Source organism: Siphateles boraxobius, unplaced genomic scaffold, assembly GCF_051911475.1.
Source record: "Siphateles boraxobius isolate OS27281-9 unplaced genomic scaffold, OSU_SipBor_1 55, whole genome shotgun sequence".
Taxonomy (NCBI): Eukaryota; Metazoa; Chordata; class Actinopteri; order Cypriniformes; family Leuciscidae; genus Siphateles; species Siphateles boraxobius.
Genome location: NW_027509181.1, coordinates 3,973,000 through 3,991,614, shown reverse-complemented (window position 1 = coordinate 3,991,614; position 18,615 = coordinate 3,973,000). Strand labels below are relative to the sequence as shown.

The 18,615-nt window shown below is 37.9% G+C and overlaps 1 protein-coding gene across 2 annotated transcripts; it reads left to right on the top strand.

Annotated features, from left to right (window-relative positions):
• Positions 1-128: 128 nt before the first annotated feature.
• ppp1cab (protein phosphatase 1, catalytic subunit, alpha isozyme b) lies at positions 129-12,676 on the top strand. Of its 2 annotated transcripts, XM_077205925.1 has the most exons (8): positions 133-215; positions 326-431; positions 2,252-2,383; positions 2,478-2,708; positions 5,357-5,461; positions 9,439-9,662; positions 11,239-11,373; positions 11,605-12,676. In XM_077205925.1, exons 2-8 carry the CDS (start codon positions 377-379, stop codon positions 11,719-11,721), a joined length of 999 nt encoding a protein of 332 aa, XP_077062040.1. In that variant the 5' UTR covers positions 133-215; positions 326-376; the 3' UTR covers positions 11,722-12,676. The 2 variants fall into 2 exon arrangements, with proteins under 2 accessions (XP_077062039.1, XP_077062040.1); XM_077205924.1 differs by having other exon boundaries at positions 129-431.
• The last annotated feature ends 5,939 nt before the right edge of the window (positions 12,677-18,615 follow it).

Below are 18,615 nucleotides of genomic sequence, written 5' to 3'. Positions count from 1 at the left end.
GTGATTGTGGTTTTAATTTTCTTATTAACAATTAAATATAGGGAAAGATTGACAAACAGAATATCCTATTGGCTCTTCGGATGTGATATTTGAAGCGCTCCTCATGAGCCGAGAATAACCAATCAGACACCCGCTTTAGTGTTAATCCCGCCCCATTCAGTGTTTCCTACTCAGCGGTCGTGGTGCTAGTTTCCTCATACAACGAACTACTGAAGGTACCATTCGCGGCAATACCAAAAACTCAGGAATACTATCAGTAGTGGGATCTATTATAAATACATTTTTACAAGTTATTACCGTGTATTTGCATCGGGTGGATTCCTAGGTCGTCTTGTTCCTGGCTCTGTTAGCCGGCTAATCTCCAGCGAGCGACAAAATGGCTGAATCGGACAAATTAAACATCGATTCGATCATCCAGCGCCTTTTGGAGGGTAATACGTTTATTCTTTTTTTATTATTATTATTACAAACTGTATTGTTTTATAATGTTTAATAACGGTTAAGCGGCTGAAAGCGTATGCTTTTATTTGTTCAATATCATCTCCAATCGAATGTATATATAGCTATGTATTATTATGTATAAATACGTAACACTATCAATCCAATTAAAATACGTATGTGCATAATTTTCATGTTTATTACATATAATCCGAACAAAACTTCAGCGCATGCGCAGTGCGTCAATCGTCGCGTTCAGGTTCAGAAACGGAGGAAGCCACAAAGACGTCACCAGTGCAGTGTTCTGCCACATTTTGACTTCCTGTCAGAATAATACCCCCATCATTAAGACTGCTACCAGAATAACAAGTAGAGATGGAAGAAATGCCTTTGACAGTGAGACATCAACAACAACAGTCTTGATGATGGTATATTCATAGTACGGTACCATTGTAACCATTGTGTTTTCTTCTGCCCACCACTGACACACACATGCTTATTAGTTAAAATCGGGGGAAATAAAGATCTTTCAATTGTGTAAACTGTTAATCAGTACATCAAAAAATAAATTTAAATATATAAATATCAATATAATAAAAATATTTTCTTGTATGGGACAAAGAATTCAGAAATTGGAAAAAAAAGGAAGCAGCTGTACCTAAATATCAGTCTAGAGCTGCACAATTCTGGATTGAGAACCACGATCTTCCCATTATTCTGAATAGACAACTAAACAAAAAACATGGAATTTGCTAGAGGTTCTGGCAAACTGTTAATTGCAGTGTATTTAAAAAATATTTAATTAAATTGATTTATTTTTTATTCATATTTTTTTAAATCTGTTTAAACGAATGCTTTGACTCACTCATTAAGACTTGATATGTTTTATTTCTGGATGAATCAGGCTGCGTCTAAAATCGTATACTCCCTTCAGGTACTTATTTTGAATAAGTCAAAGAGGAATAAGCCCTTCGTGACTAGACTATAGAAGTATATGTTCTTTATAGTATGAATGTGTATGAAAGTAATCCGGACGTATTACATTAGCCATGTTTTAATAGACATGTTTTAATCCGCGGGGGTTTTTTTGCGTACTCTTTTATGAGTACTGTGAATTCGGAAATGCTTCAAGCTCTTTTTTTCACATACTGTTTTTCACCTATATTGTAGGGAAGTATGCGATTTCGGATGCAGCCTCAACCTTTTTAAATGAATCTCTTGAATGTATGTTTCAATGACAGATACGTTTTTTTAAGTCACTTGTCGCCACGTACTGGTGAACCAATGTAACTGATCTATCTTTATTTGAAGCATCAAGTTAGTTTCAAAAGGTGATTTACTCAATTTTGATTGCTACTGTAGACGTCTGTGTTGATATACCAACTATAAACTTTTATCCAATTACTTTTCTAAGAATTTGAAAGTAAATTCAGAAGAAAGAATACCAATATTACTAGGAACTAGAGAAGAATCAAACGCTGTCATATTGCTGTTTTTTTTTGTCACCGCTGTCAGTTCCAGCAGTCAAAACACATTTCACATTGCAGTACTTAGCATCTTACCGGAACCAAGTTTGTGTTAAATGATATTCCAATGTAAGTGTGGCAAGTAGTTTGAGATTTTGAGTAGATAGTACATGGTCTTCCTAGATGCCTGTAGACGTTGTAAATACTTTCCTTGAAAGAGACTTTCTTTACACACACAAACAGATACATGCACAAATATGTATATGTATTCACAAAGCTTTTATGTATATTTTTTAGCAATTACAATACAATAGTAAGGTTAACCTTTGTGTGTCATTAATTTTTAGTGAAGGGCTCAAGACCTGGTAAAAATGTTCAGTTAAGTGAGAACGAGATTCGTGGATTGTGTCTAAAATCTCGGGAAATCTTCCTAAGCCAGCCGATACTGCTGGAGCTGGAGGCACCACTCAAGATTTGTGGTAAGTTTCTGCTAAACCTTACCCTCTGTTTTGATTTTATATAGTTCAGATGAAGCCAGCTTAGAACAAAATGTAACTCTTTCTCTTCCTGGAGGTGATGTTCATGGTCAGTACTATGACCTGCTCAGGCTTTTCGAGTATGGAGGATATCCTCCAGAGAGCAACTACCTGTTTCTGGGAGACTATGTAGACAGAGGCAAGCAGTCTTTGGAGACCATCTGCCTGCTGCTTGCCTACAAGGTGAAATATCCAGAGAACTTCTTTCTTCTCAGAGGAAACCATGAATGTGCCTCCATCAACAGGATATATGGATTTTATGATGAATGTGAGTATGCTTTTTATATGGGTGGATGTTATGACCAAAAGCTTATGTCACGGTTGGAGTAATGGTGAACCATGCTGGCAAAATGAGTCGTAATGTTCACAGGCTAGTTATGAGCTACTGGCAAAACAAGTGAAATATGTCAATTTTGGTCAAATTTCAGGTTTTCACACCAAAAAATTAGTTCATTAAGCCCTCGTCTAGTGCTCCAAATAGCCATTAAACGTCTAAAATTATCTTTAGATGTGTACCTTCCTAAATCTTTCCTTTGTTTTAATAATCCATGAAAACTGCAATTCTCTGTTGGCTTCTCAACCATGAGTGTTTTCCCTCAGCACAAATTTGGTACCGTTGTAAAGTGCAGTATTCCAACTTTGTGAATATCCATAGCGAATTCTCACTGGCATGAGTCTGAACCAATGAAATGTGATTTGATGATCTGATGTAAACAAAACCAGCTCGTTGCCAACCAGTCATAATAATGCCTTTCGATGATTAATCAAAATACCCCGCGCAACGGGCATATTGTGCTATCATGGAAGCGTCCATCCTCTGAAAACATGAAAAGTAATTCAATGTTTCGCCGATATATGCCAGCTTTGTAATGGATATGGATGCAAGAGTTCTCTGTCTTAAAATGCACTGTGCTCGGTGAATCTTGTCAAAGGCTCAAAGCAATTGACATGGAACATTTTGCTCAACATATTAATGACTACTTCAGTGATAATGTGCCACCCCCTAAAGAAGATGGTTGTGGACATTAATGTAGCAAATCTTGAACAATGGTTAGGCATGGGCACAATATGAAACTCATGACTGTATTAAAATTAACTTTGCTTCTGTAGCTGTATTGATCACTATCTGGCCACACATCCATGCAAGAAAAATCATGAAAATACTTTCACAGAATTTAGTCTATATATAAACTTATTAACATGAATTAACATTATTTATTGTTGTTGTTGATATTTTGTTGCATAATTTTGCTACACGTGTGACGTGTTGCCCTTAACCAGTTATGCATTCCTCTTACTGACCGCTAAGCAGAAAAAAATCAGTTGGGTAACAATGTTAAATATTCTTTATATAAATATTTTCAATAAAGTTCAACATATATTTTCCCTGTAGATTTAGGTTTTGACTTGGTGTGTGCCAAATTTGGTGTTATTTTAAGGTATGGTTGCTAGGTAATTTTGTCTTGGAGCCATTTTTGCTTGCAGGTGTAGCTCATTTATTTTTGTCTGATTCCAACAAATCATACATAATTTTAAAGTTTTTTTATGGAAAATGACTAACTTTGCTCACTCTGACTCAATTGACCGTTCGCAAAGACCCGCCCCCTTTAGTTACTGTTGCTATGTCCGACAAGCCACGCCGCTCTTACGACACACCATGTTCTCACGCAGTGAAAAATACATCAAGGAGCAGAGAGGACGCTGACAGACAGGACAGACCAGCTTACTTTTGATATGAAACAGTCTCACCTTTCAAATTTGGTCAGTACATAATGTTTTTCAAGTTCAAATCCTCCAACGTTAATCTGCTAACTCTCCTGACTGCTTTGTCGGACAAAAATGGTGGATGGCGGATTATGATTGGTCAGATCGCCTGTCAATCTAACTCCCTCTGAAGGGTCAATTTGCCAGCATGGGTCACAATTATATGTAGGGTCAGGTTTCCACCAAGGAAGAAACCCAATGTGTAAAACAAGGAGTTAAAAAAAGTACAGCTTTAAAAGCATGATAAAAATATTTAAAATATAAATATTGCATAAGCATTTTTTTCTTATGAAGTACACTACACAGCAAGTTATATGGCTTACATGTGTGGGAGGAGACGATTCTAGCACACCTAGGGCTGGGCAATATGTAAAAAGAAATGATCTTCTCAATATTCGATTATATGGTCTACCCAGGCTTCACCCCTTGTCTGAGACAGCACTGCCAATATGCACTGTAATTCGGTTGGTTTATGAAAAGTTAAAACTATTCAGACACCGGTGCAGTTACATAGGCTGCTACCATTTTATTTCTTCCAGTTTAACTTAAAATAAAATAATACTTGATAATATTATTTTTAAAATGGGAGAAATCACTGCCTGTTGCAAATTTATCGGTGGCAGTTTTATTTATTTTTTCGTCTCCAGAAATCAAGATGTGTAATCAAGAAAAGATATTTGGCAACTTTTGGGAATTTGGGCATTTGGGAAAGCAAGATGCCCTGCTATGTTCACTTCATTTTCTGTGGTGCATAATCTATAATATTTATGTGGACAGATGATTACAGCGTTGCACTACATTTGTAATGGAAATGCGTTTGTAGACCAGATGTCAAAGAAATATCAACTATCATAATATTAACTAATAGAATTAATAATATTCATATTATAATAATAATAATAAATTAGTATTATACCTTTCTGGCTTCTTTAAAAAAACAACGTGAATGTACTGTGGAATAACAGCTAAACAACTAAAAAATATGTTTAAGTCCACTTTAAATTTCAGGTACTACTTTGTTTTTATTTTTTATTTTACCATGTTCAGTTTGGTTGCTGAAAAGGGGTTGGAGCTCTTAATTTTGTTCTCAAAGTACACAAGATTGATGCATTTAACTTTAAAATGTCTGTACATGCACATGTTTTTTGGCAGGTAAAAGGCGGTATAACATCAAGCTTTGGAAGACATTCACAGACTGTTTCAACTGCTTACCTGTAGCTGCTATTGTGGATGAAAAGATTTTTTGTTGTCACGGAGGTATGCAATTTTTAGCACTTTTTTTTCCAAGTGTTTTTCCTCTTAACTCACTTTTTTGTGTCTTCAGGGAGTCATTTCAAGAACATTTTTAGTGTTGCTCTTATTTTAAGATAGGCTCTGCACTGCCATAATTGAAGCTAATTGTTTTAATCTAATAGTAAGTTTTTCTGGAATGTCTACACAAGGTTTGGAGAATCTTTGCAGACAAAGATTACCATCTACTTCATGTCTGGAAGAAGTAATTTGTGTTATTTTGAAAATGATGAAATGTAACATTCTCTTAATGCTTTTGAATAACAATAATGTAAGGATGTCCCGATACCATTTTTTCTGAACCGATCCGATACCAAAAATTCTGAGTATCTACCGATACCGATCTGATACCAGCGCAGTTTTTTTTTTTAATCAAGTAGAATTTCTACAACTCTGTGGGTTGAACTGATAATCACTCTTTTGTGTGTTAAACACAACCTACTTCTATTTCTATTATAAACTAGATTAGTGGATAACTCAGCAGTAAAATTTAGTCTAGAAAAATCACAAGTGCACAATAATTGTATAAAATCTGAAAATTTAGTAAAAAAATACATTATTTAGTGGGGAACAAATAAGAGACAATAAGTGTAGCACTAAATCTGGTAAAACGTTACACATTGCTCTTTGTATTGTTGTAAAATACATTTATGAAAAACAAGATGACAAAAATAAAAAAGATCAATTATTTTATATATAGTCTACTATAAAATGAAGACATATTTTATATGTATAGAACAGCGGTTTAATGAGGCTGCAACATATGATAGATAGGACAGAACAAAAAAGGCTATTAATAATCTTCCATTGCGCAAAAGTATTATGATGTGATTATGAAAGGCTGCAATACAGTGCGGCACAAAGCACTTATGCGCATCCCGAGCGCAGAATGATGCGCTTGAAGCAACACAATCATAGCGCGTCGAGTCAGCATTGAAAAGTTCAAAGCACAAAGGAAAGACATATTGATGCGTAGTGTATTATACAGTATCTATCTATGCAATAGTTTATTGAGCCTTTTCTTTTAACAGTTTTAAATTTCAGTTACTGTGCGTGTAAAGAACATTTATAGTGCTCTCCAGTGTTGTGATCTAACAGACACACGGTAGGGTTGCGGCGGTGAGGAAATTTTCCCACCGGTTAATCGACGTGTGACAACACCGGTGATCGCGGTGTCACCGTGGGGGGCGGGCGGGGAAGTTAAATAGCTTTTAAATGCGTGCGCGTTATACTTTCACTTTCGAAATAAGCGTCAATTGGCAATTCAGCGTCAATTGCTTGAATGGACAAAAAAAAAACAACTCGCTGATAATAAAACTTTTATTTATAGACAGAACTTTTATTAGCATAACGAACGAATAAAAATAACCCCATGCATAAGGCTGAAAAAAGTGAAAATCGGCAAACTGGGCCCGAACAAATAAGAACCATAAAACGTTTGTTAACGAATAAGAAAATAAAATAGGCCTAAATAAATTACACAAAGTTTAAATAAGATAAAACCAAATAAATAAGACCCCATTTACACCTGGTATTAAAATGCGATCTGTATCCAGATAAGTTATCCAGATAATAAAAACCGCATGTTAATGCAAGGTGTAAATACGTTGTGATCGGATCTGCCTGACCACATCTGGAGGTAGTCTGGCTGCATTGTGTTCGGATCTTTACTAGGTGTAAACGCAATCTGGTTGTTGAAACCACATATGTATATTTTACTCCTCCCAAAAATGCTAAAAAAAATAAACGTGTGAGAGTGTTATATAGGCTATAGGCTATTTCATGTCAGATATGACGACGCTACTGCAACACGCATTACCGCAGATGAGCAGCTGAGCGTCTATTCATCAAGCCAACGTGCAAACATCGCAAATAAGAGTGAAAGTCACAGACACAGACGCTTAACACACAATCATCTTCAAGTAAAAAAACGAAATTATCTTACCAGGGCTGTTGCCACTTTTTCTTATTGCTGTCTTTGATTTTGAAATGAGCTGATGATCAATAAAATGCAGCTTACCTCTGTTGCTTTCGGTGGCGTGCAATCCATTAAATCATAGCGCGGGAGTTGAAGTCGGATTTATATCCGTTTTGCAAAAACACATTTATGTGGCCAGGTGTAAATGGAATCGGTAAGATCAGAACACTAATTATCCGGATAACTTATCTGGATACAGATCTCATTTTAATACCAGGTGTAAATGGGGTCTAAGAGACGAATATAAAATCTCCACACGTGCTAAATGGAATTTGACTCCTGATGCTTGCTGATCATGACTGGCTCTTGGCACGCACTGCGCAGTTCAGTTTTTAATTAATGTATGCTCTATTCTGAACTAAATAATTGATAATTATTATTTTTAATTAATTCAAATAAATATTTTAGCAAAAACGAATACTTTAAAAAAGTCAAGACATCGCGGTGTCACGGTGGGAAAGTGATGTCACCGGTGACGGCGCTTAAAACCGGTAACACCGTCAACACCGTCTATCGCGGCAAGCCTAACACACGGTATAAACGAACATGTTTAAGGTACAGCAATAAAGTCCAGCAAGATAGTCATTTTATGCGAAACCATAGAGCTTTATCTACAGATCAAGTATAATAATATTAACATTGAATCATCTTGGAGAGAGTTTCATCGTTGACTGTCGTAACCGAACTGTTTGAACGCTGTTTGAATGCTGAATGGAGAATGACTGGCAGCCGCAGCGGAGGAAGGAGTTTACCTGAACTTGAATTTAATGACTTAAATATATTCATTTCTATCTTACATTATACTATAGTATGGCTTCAGAACACTTATAATATAGTCCACGAAAGCTTTATGGTGCTTTATGCTTTTGTGGGGCTTAACAATAACACAGAATAGTAAAACGCACAATATCGGATTTGGATCGGCCTCGTCTGACCGATACCCGATCCGGCAAAAATAGCAGTATCGGAGCCGATACCGATACTGTGTATCGGATCGGGACATCCCTACAATAATGTTTGTATATACTTAGAATTTAAAATGTTGCAGATTTCCTAGAGAGCAGGTCTTGGCAAGGAGGTAAAGTTGAGAGTCATCAGCATAACGGACATGAAAAATTGTATTTCACAATATTGAACACCACAAGTAACTGGTACACAAGAGGAGGAATGATTCTCTGTTCTGACCTGAAAAGTTTTCTCCTTTAGGGCCACTACAACCCCCTTTAGGGACAAACCCTGGAACCACACACTCAAGAAACTATAAAGAATGTTCTGTGCCATTTTTGGCTTTCTATTTATTTAAATTTGTAGATGTTTAAATGTTTGGTTTCTGCCTGCCTATCAGAAGTTTGGTATTGAACTAAATGTATGTAAATGTAAAGCTAAAAAGTAAGTGAGAATTTTGAGGTTCACTAGACATTTTCAGGAAGGTCTGTAGAAGCTAGAGTGGCCCACCAAAAGCAGGATTGGACACACCTAATCTTAATTCTCTAAAGCTATTCTTAACTGCGGGGATCTGTAGTTAAAGCAGTGGTGTGTCTGTTTGTAAAAGTTACAGAAAAAGGTTGTCACATGTAAATAGACCTTTCTCATAGAGTTATGTTGCGTTCGGTGTGAATGGTCCTTTAATTTCAACATTTATCACATTGTTTTTTATACACACAAATATTAAAACTTTTCTAAAGAAAAAAGATTGGTCAACCACGTTTAAGACTAAGTACTGGTAGTTAGTATTGATTAGTTGGTTGTTGGACTCGCTGGTTGACCCTAGTTATTTGTTCAGGTCTTCAGCGTACAGCTCTGTGTTGTAAAGCACATAATAGCTTATTTTCCTGTAAAATGTGTATTTATTACATGGACAGGTTTGTGAAATAGTTTGGGAATTGTGGACTTTAGGTTCTTTATACTAATCTGTGTGAATTCAAAATATTTCTTCTAAACTGCAGTTGAACCGTTCTTCACCTAGGTCTTTCTCCAGACCTGCAATCTATGGAACAGATTCGCCGTGTGATGAGGCCCACAGACGTTCCTGACCAGGGTTTGCTGTGTGATCTGCTCTGGGCTGACCCCGATAAAGATGTCATGGGCTGGGGAGAGAATGACCGTGGTGTCTCTTTCACCTTTGGTTCTGATGTTGTGGCCAAGTTCCTCCACAAACATGACATGGACCTCATTTGCCGGGCCCACCAGGTAAGTCATTTAGTTAATTGAATGTTGTCATCATTGTAACGGATACTGTGACGCAGAAGTTTCTTATTGTACACCTCATTCAGAGAATGAATAATCATGATGTTTCTGAACCAATTTATCATGAAAATGATCTTCATTATTTATCCAGAAAGTGGGGTTTTCCTAAAGAAATAGGAATGAAGAGTTGAGGGAGGCTAGACTCGGAAGAAAGAGTGTTTCTATGGAATGTAATGCTTTTCTATGGAATTTACCCATTGTGACTTTAAGCTTTACACCTTGTGGATATTCACAGGGATTAAAGTTCTCCGTCGCTACGATGGATTTCCATTAATTGCAGGGTTCCAGCCTGTCCTATTGTCTTAAAGTCACTTTTCATCATTTTAAGGCAGTAAATATGCTTACATTTCTCAAATAGTGTAATGAATGTCTTAATTTCAGTTTGAATAGGTCTTAAATAAGGGTTAGGTATATTCACCCTGCTGAGGGGGATGTGATCAAAGCCTGGAGTGGAGCGAAAACACATTCCTCTCTGCAATCTAAGGTTCTGTATTCAATCCGCTCCGAGGCCACTCCGGTTTTTCCATTCCTGCTCACGGAAAAACTGCTCCGTGTTCACTCCATTTTAAAAGTTATTCTAATGTGTTTATTTTTTTATATCATGAACGTCTGAATTTATAATACTATATGTAACGGGTTGGAAAGTATTCTACTCGTTGAATAAATATAATTACACAAATGCGCCTATAGAGAGAAATGCACATTTTATACTGATTAGCCTACATAAGAGAGTAGTCTGTTTCTATTCGTTTTGAATTGTTTTGCTTAAAAGTAGACAATTCAAGCTTTCTAAATACACACACACACACACACACATATATATATATAGCCACCCCACAAACACAACACAAAAACCTAGAAAACCTGAATTACTTTTTTCTTTTTCTTTCTTTTTTTGGTTTATTATTTCCTTTTTATTGCCTTATTTATTGAAAACATGATAAAAGATACTTTTGTCACTTTTATGTTTTGTTTGTGTGCCACAAGTGGTCTAAAAGAGTTCTTTTGTTGTTTGTAGAGGTCAACTGATTAATTGATTTTCCAGATTAATCAGCTATTGGTATGGATTTTTGCCGATAGTTTGCGTCCGTTGCTGGAGCGGCTGAGAATAGTGCGCTGTCATTGCACCGTACGAAAGCAGCCTCTAGAGGCGAAATAAAAACTGACACTTCGTGGTGTTTTTCACACGTGAGGCTGCATAGAGCAGGGAACTTTAGATGCAGATTTAAAACAGACAGTGAAATGGTATGTTATACAGACAAGATTCTGCAATATTGGAGAACAGCAGTATGTTTAGCTGGGAAGGATTTCTGCAGGTTTGATATTCATTCTATACGGATCGCAGCTTAATGATGAGGAAAATGTTGAAAATCTTTGTCATAGACTGTCATCGATTCGACAAAATAGAATTTTTTAAATAGTTTTAATTTTGTCCTTTGTTGATTGAGTAGGATGCATTCTTGTATGTCAAGCTTTTGAATAGCATTTGTGAAGCTTACATCTTCTGCTCTCTGAACAGGTGGTAGAGGATGGCTATGAGTTCTTTGCAAAGAGGCAGTTAGTCACACTTTTCTCCGCTCCTAACTACTGCGGAGAGTTTGACAATGCAGGAGCTATGATGAGTGTCGACGAGACCCTGATGTGCTCATTTCAGGTTTGTATGTGCTCTTACATTTTATTTTACTAGTAACAGGTTCATGGTTTTGGGGGAAAAAAAGTTTCCTGCAGAAAATCGATGAAATGTAACTATTGCACGCCACACCAAATGATGAGACTGGGTTTGTAGTGCGATTTGCAATGTCTGTTCGTTTACATGGGCAACAAAATATTTTATATATCATGAGCCTCACTACTCATTTTACCTGCTTTCTCTCTGCTCTGTCAGATTCTGAAACCAGCGGAGAAGAAGATGCTGTCGTATGGTGGTGCGGGAGGATTTGGATCTGGTAGACCTGTAACTCCTCCACGAAACGCAGCCAAGGGCGGCAAAGCCAAGAAATAACATCAACTACTGCAACACGCCTATACATCCTGTCCATCATTCTACCTCTCCTTTTCCTTCTCCTCTTCAACTCCAAACACCAAATCAGTGCAGGGTTTGTTTAGCTGTCTCCATCAAGACGAGACTGCTGTGCAATCTGAGCGGTCATATATGTGTGCTTGACTGAAATGCCCTTGTGAAAAGCGTGTTGGTTTCTATGTGAAACAACAGTGTGTATTTGTGGAAATTGGTTTTGTTGTGCGAGTTTGTGTGTGAGTTTTTCTTCTCTTTCTCTAGTAACTGCGCACCTTTTACTGCGTTTTTAGCTGTTCTGGTTGATTTTTCCTTCCAATACATCTTCACGTCTTCAGCCAAAACGTGATAATCCTTTTAAGGACATTTATTGGACCTACAACACCCTTCTCGTCAGACCAAGCCTCAGGGTCCAGCTTTTGATCCCCGCTGGGGACAGACTTTTCCATTCCCCTCTAAAGCAATCTAAGTGGAGGTGATTGTGCAAATCACTGCCAGTCTCTTTAATGTGAAGCTTCGTCCAAGTGCGTGTCTGTTTACAGTAGTTATTGATGGCACCCTGCACATTTTGACACATACCTATTTTGGCGCATTCTTTGCTTCTTTAAACTGCACACTCAGGTAGTATTTAGCCTGGCCTGTGGAAATGCTCTGTTTGGCTTTTTTTTTGGGGGGGGGGGGGGGGGGGGGGGGGGTGTAGGTCTTTATTTTTTATTCTTTAGGTTAAAATCATGCACGATGTGCAAATAATACCATGTGTGAATGTCTGCAAAGTGGGTGCCATCGCTGTTTCAGTTTAAAATGCAGAAATGCACTGTTCACTGAGTGATTGTGGCTGTGTTCAATTCGTTAACTGCAAATCTCACTTTTTCTTCTTAAAATGACTTTTTTTTTTTTTTTGTAGTCATGAATTTAGCCAATAAAGTGAGAATCTGGTGCATAATTGAGTTTTTATTCTGTGTCCATCAATGTTTTACAACACTGGATTTACAGAGATTTGGATAGCCAATCAGAATGTACTTTTTTATACGACATCATGATGATAGCATAGAAAACTAGCACTAATTGCATACTATGCAATATATATTTAAATTTGGTGTGTCAGTATAGAACTGTGAGTTAGAATACAAAGTGCAAAATACCACAAGACCAAACCAGTGAGGTCATGTGACGGAAGTGCTAAAATGTGGGTTTTAGCTGACAAAAATACATCATCCCTGCAGCACTCTTCGTTTGATGAATTAAAGCTCAAGTTTATTCTTGACGAAAGTTGTGCACCAATAGAATATTGCAGTTAGGGAAAGAACATGAGTGGAAGTTTTGTTTTTATTAATTTTGAGCAGAACAATTAGTACCATTAGTAACATGTTCGTTGTTGCCATTTTAACATTTGAATAGTAGTTTCATTCTGTCACCATGAAATCAAAATTGATTTATTTTTTTAATGGAATATTTAGTATTTATAATAAGCGATTTATCTGTGCAGTGCACATAATAAAAAAAATTCTCTTGTAATCAAAATAACTTCCCCCTCCCTCTTGCAATGCCATCTGATGACATGTTCACTGGCACGAGGGCAGGACAACCTGTCACTCACATGAGATCACAGCAATAGCGAATGACAATAATGACCCAAAGATCTAATCAATTCCCAATGGACAAAATCAATTCCCATGCTATATCTTTTTTAATGTTTGAGAAGCTGTTTCACTCGTATATACGTCACAATAAGGAATAAAAGACTACTGCAAATTCCGTTTCAATGCAACTTTAATTAAAGCTGTTACTCATTCTATTCAACATCAATTTATGAATCCTGCTATATAATAACCTCAAATGACTGACATTTGTGGTAGACGGGTACATATACTTTTATTTTTAGGGTACCTTTAACAACTTACAATAACCCTCCTTCAGTCACCACTAAAAACACTATATTGCCTATTACATTGCACAGATGAATGGAATGTCAATCCATTGATTTTCCAAACCACTTGCCCTATGGGGATACTGTCTATCCCAGAATCTCAGGCAGAATGCAGCTGAAACACCATGAATGGATTGCCAGTCAAACACTGGTCTAGCACACATACATTCACACTCTAGGGTTAATGTTACCTCCTTTACCCCCATACATTTTGTGGGTCATGACATAGGTCTATGGTGCTGTAATCCTATTCTATTTTGTTAGGATTTTCTTTATTATTATTAAGCCTTAAAGCTGTTTGGGCATCAGAGAATGTACATCGCAAAGATCCTAAACATGGTAGATTGGTCACACATCCCCTTTCTTTTACTGTCTATGCACATCCCCCCACCCCCACACAATATAATTTCACCAAGTACAACATGTTCCTGGATCAACATATTTGTTGATCCTGGAACAACATTTCAATCAACCAATCGGAATTAAGGGATAGGTTTATAGTTAATGTCAGGCTTACGACAAGAGTTAGTATTCATCTATCATTTCCCTCTGATTTTAGTGACAAGATATAGGTAGGATTAGGTTTAGAGCTAGGGATAAGGTTAGGACTATGTTTTCGGACAGGAATATTGTTCCAGGATGAACAAAAGATGTCGTCTTGGCAAAATCACTGCGACCTCTGCAGGACAATAATGTGTCTTACACTAGGTGGTGCTATTATAATACTTGGTCCTGTCCAACCTCTCTACCCAGGTTTTTGCCCATGGCTCTTTTTCTCTGAATCATTGAGTCAGTCCTTGCAATGTATGTATGTGTATATATATATATATATATATATATATATATATATATATATATATATATATATATATATATATATATATATATACTGCCATTTATCTATTTTCATTGCCCAATTAATGAGATCTATTTCACCTTAATTTTAAAAAAAGAGTTAAAATAAAAAAATAAGAGTTTTTTTGTAGACTCTTAAGGTAAGAACTGACTTTTTTGTTATTAATTGTTTCATATATCAGCAGCTGCCAGGTTATTTTCAGAGCTATGTGATTATTTTAATTTCAGTTTTGTCAATTTACACTTAACTGAATTTATATTGGCACATGTGTTATTGTTAGATTTAATGGCATCATCTGAACTTGCCATACCTTGACTTTTAGTGAATTCATGCCAATGCTAGGTAGTGATTCTGCAGGAACCTCCCAAAACTGATTTTGGACAGACTAATGAGGCAGCATAACAATTTTGTTATCTTCAACAAAATAGAGAGAGCTTTTCTCAAAGGGATGCAAATATTAAATTACTGCAATATTAATTTATCATTAAATATAACATTAAAAGTGGTAAAAGTTACAGACATTTACACACAAACTGACCACCAACCGCAACATTCATGTTGCTACCACGCTTATTTTTTTTGTTCAACTGTCATGGAATCAAAAGTACAGGATAGTGGGATATCATAGGCAGGGAAGGATGCATCAATGAGATGATAGTACCTCAGCAGACAGGAAGTGACATGATCATTGGATTCAGATGTGCCTTGTTGCCTTCCTACCTCCGTATACTGCCTGCAAATCGACGCAGCATTTTTCAGCCTCAGATTAGTTCCACTCCTCATACACACCTGAACCAGCTAATCAAGACCTTCAGGATTACTAGAAACTTCCAGGCAAGTGTTGGGGCAGGTTAGAGCTAAACTCCACAGAACATTGTAGGAGCAGGATTGGACCCCTGCTATGGACTTTCACTTTAACAGTATAAGAATGATCCAAGAGGATTTTTCAATCAATAACAAATATGCTGAAATATCTACAAAATTAACAACCACACAACCACAGTCTATCCGTCATTCAGATCCATACGAAGGTTGCCTTCTTTACGATAGTAACCCAATGCATATTCTTGCTTTCCTGCTTTTAATTTCCCCACCAATGTCAAAATCAATTGTAATGCACACTTCTGCCAAGCCCACACTGTGGCGAGCTCCACAGCTTCTACAAGACTTCTACCTGACAGTCAAAGTGCTATCGCCACTAAAGTGTGGTCACGGAGGAGGACCGCCAGGGCTTAGGATGCCATTTGGAACCGGTTTCATGTTTCATAGCCATGAGACGCAGCATTTTTGAGACGCCAAAACAGTTAAAAAATGAGAGCTCGGATCCACCGGTTTTCTTTCTCTGCGTCAAATTTTCTCTCCAGTCTCTCTCTCTCGTTCCAGCGCGCGGCTTATAAGCGGTCTCTCCACGCCGATCACTGCAATAAGACAGGTGTTTGTCATTTGCACTTGACCTACTTCCCGCTCGTCTCTTCTCTCTCCCATTACAGACCGCGCTGAACCACGCCACCCTCGCCACAAAAAGCATTTAATTAAAAAAAAAAATAACCTCATCCATGAATATGATTTTTCGATTCCCGTCTGAGTGATTTACATCCACGGTGGAGTTTAAAACGACAGTTACCATCATTCCACGCTCCTTCACATCGTCATCAAGCTACGCCGTTGTTGTTGATTGGAATGTAGCGCCCTCTGCAAACAACTCTTGCATATTGTACCTTTAAAAGCTTGCTTAAACTTTGAATTAGGTACTTAATTACTTACTGAAGATCTGGATACGTCCAGTGACTGCGGTGAATAGTGCTGCTGGCAACAAGGGAAAGACCTTGTGACAGCCTGGCGAGACAGCTGACAGGAGGAAAGAGACCCCAATGGGGCTGGTAAGGCTACCCTTGTCGGCAGTATCCAGCTCTGTGTTTACAGGATGCTGGAGACACCCGCCCAAGGCTTCTGAAAAATTAAAGAGGAAAATAGCCCTAGAGTCTGCGAGAGCAGGGGCGGAAGATGACTCAATGGTCGACAACATGGTTAACGACTTTGGAATGGAAACAGATATGAGTATGGAGAGTACTTCACAAAAGACTAGTTCAGGTTCTGCAGTTAGCAAAGCCATTGAACTCCAAGCTTGTGTCTGTGGCAGTCAGTCAAGTCAGTCGAATGAAATCCAGCGACAGGAAGCAAATCACAGTTCGCAGGATATCAGCACCCCTGTCATAGAGGAGAGGAGGGTTTGCACAGTTAGTGATGAACACATTGATTCTTGTGAACCCGGTCAGACTAACCAGCATAAGAGAGAAAAGAACCTCAACGGGCATAGGCCTGGAGTTAGATGGCCAACAGCTTGTGAGAAAACTGCATGGGACACGGTAAACACAGATCTATGCTTTGCATTGGAAAGATTAACTGGTACAGTTGAAAAGAAGCTGGATACATTTGGGGACATCATTTATGCATATGGAAGTGAGAGGTTTGGTGTGGAAAAAAGGAAGGAAAAAGTACAAACTACTCCTGGAATGTTTAGACGGCAGCAGAAAATTGAAGGGTTAGTTAGAGAAAGGAGACAGCTGAGGAAGCAATGAAAAAGAGCGGAACAAAGTCAGAAGGAGGGACTCAATCTCTTACAAATGGCCATAAAAGATAAGCTTGCAACATTACGCAGAGCTGAGCGCCTACGGAAATGCTACAAAAAGAAGGAGCGTGCGAGGGCTAATTTCTATAAAGATCCATTCAAATTCGTAAAGAAGTTATTCACCAGTGAGAAGAATGGCACTTTAAAAGCATCTAGGGTTGAGCTAGAGAGATATTTGGAGGAAACGCATACAGATGCAAAGAGGCATGAGCCTATGTCAATTCCGTCAGACATCCCACCTGTCAATCCACCAGAATACCAAATGGAGGTCTGTGCACCTAAGTGGAAAGAGATAGAGCAGGTTGTGAGAAAGGCAAGGGCTTCATCATCTCCAGGGCCTAATGGAGTTCCGTACAGAGTGTACAAGAGTGCTTCAAGAGTTTTACGAATTCTGTGGAAATTGATAAAAGTGGCTTGGGGAAAGCAGGTTGTACCTAGAGCATGGCGCCGAGCAGGTGGAGTCTTTATACTCAAAGAAAAAGATGCTACAAGCATCAATCAGTTTCATCCTATTTCACTATTAAACGTCGAAGGCAAGATTTTCTTCAGCATTATTGCTCAGAGATTGTCATCCTACCTATTAAAGAATGGCTTCATTGACACTTCAGTTCAAAAAGCAGGCATTCCAGGATTCTCAGGATGCTTAGAAAACATCAGTGTTATCTGGCAACGAATTCAATCAGCTAAAAAGGAGAGGAAGGAGCTCCACGTGACATTCCTGGATTTGGCTAATGCATATGGTTCAGTGCCACATGAGCTTCTTTGGGCATCATTTGATTTTTTCAGGGTACCGATGTCGATAACAAAGTTAGTGAAAGCCTATTTTGGAGATTTGCAATTTAGTTTCTCAACTCCAGAATTCATCACTACATGGCAATGCTTAGAGGTTGGAATAATGGCAGGATGCACCATTTCTCCACTGGCTTTTACCATGGCAATGGAAGTAATCATTAGGGCATCAAAATGGGTAGTAGGAGGAGAGCACTTGGCTTCTGGGATGCGACTACCACCAATCAGAGCATACATGGATGACATGACAACCATGACTACAACGGTAGCCTGCACTAATCAGTTATTGGTGAAGTTAACAGATAATATTGAATGGGCACAAATGCTATTTAAGCCCTCTAAATCAAGGAGCATCTCAATAATTAAAGGCAAGGTAGTAGATAAAACATTCTTCATTAATGGTGAGATAATACCAACAGTTTCTCAGAAGCCAGTGAAGAGTCTAGGGAGATGGTACGATGGGGATCTAAAGGACACAGTTCGAGTGGGAGAAGTTAGACAACAAGCAGTGGAAGGGTTGAAGAGCATAAACAGCTGTGCTCTACCAGGCAAACTAAAACTCTGGTGCTTTCAGTTTGGTCTACTGCCAAGGTTGCTGTGGCCACTGAATGTGTACGAGGTTTCTTTGACAACAGTGGATAAGCTGGAAGCGTTAATAAGTTCATGCATCAGGAAATGGTT

What these genes read in the sequence shown, in the direction of transcription:
- ppp1cab (XM_077205924.1), top strand. Translation starts at nt 377, where the DNA reads ATGGCTGAATCGGACAAATTAAACATCGATTCGATCATCCAGCGCCTT. An exon ending in ATATGGATTTTATGATGAAT is followed by an intron (nt 2,709 to 5,356) that starts GTGAGTATGCTT and finishes GTTTTTTGGCAG; the next exon opens with GTAAAAGGCGGTATAACATC. An exon ending in GATTTTTTGTTGTCACGGAG is followed by an intron (nt 5,462 to 9,438) that starts GTATGCAATTTT and finishes TTCTTCACCTAG; the next exon opens with GTCTTTCTCCAGACCTGCAA.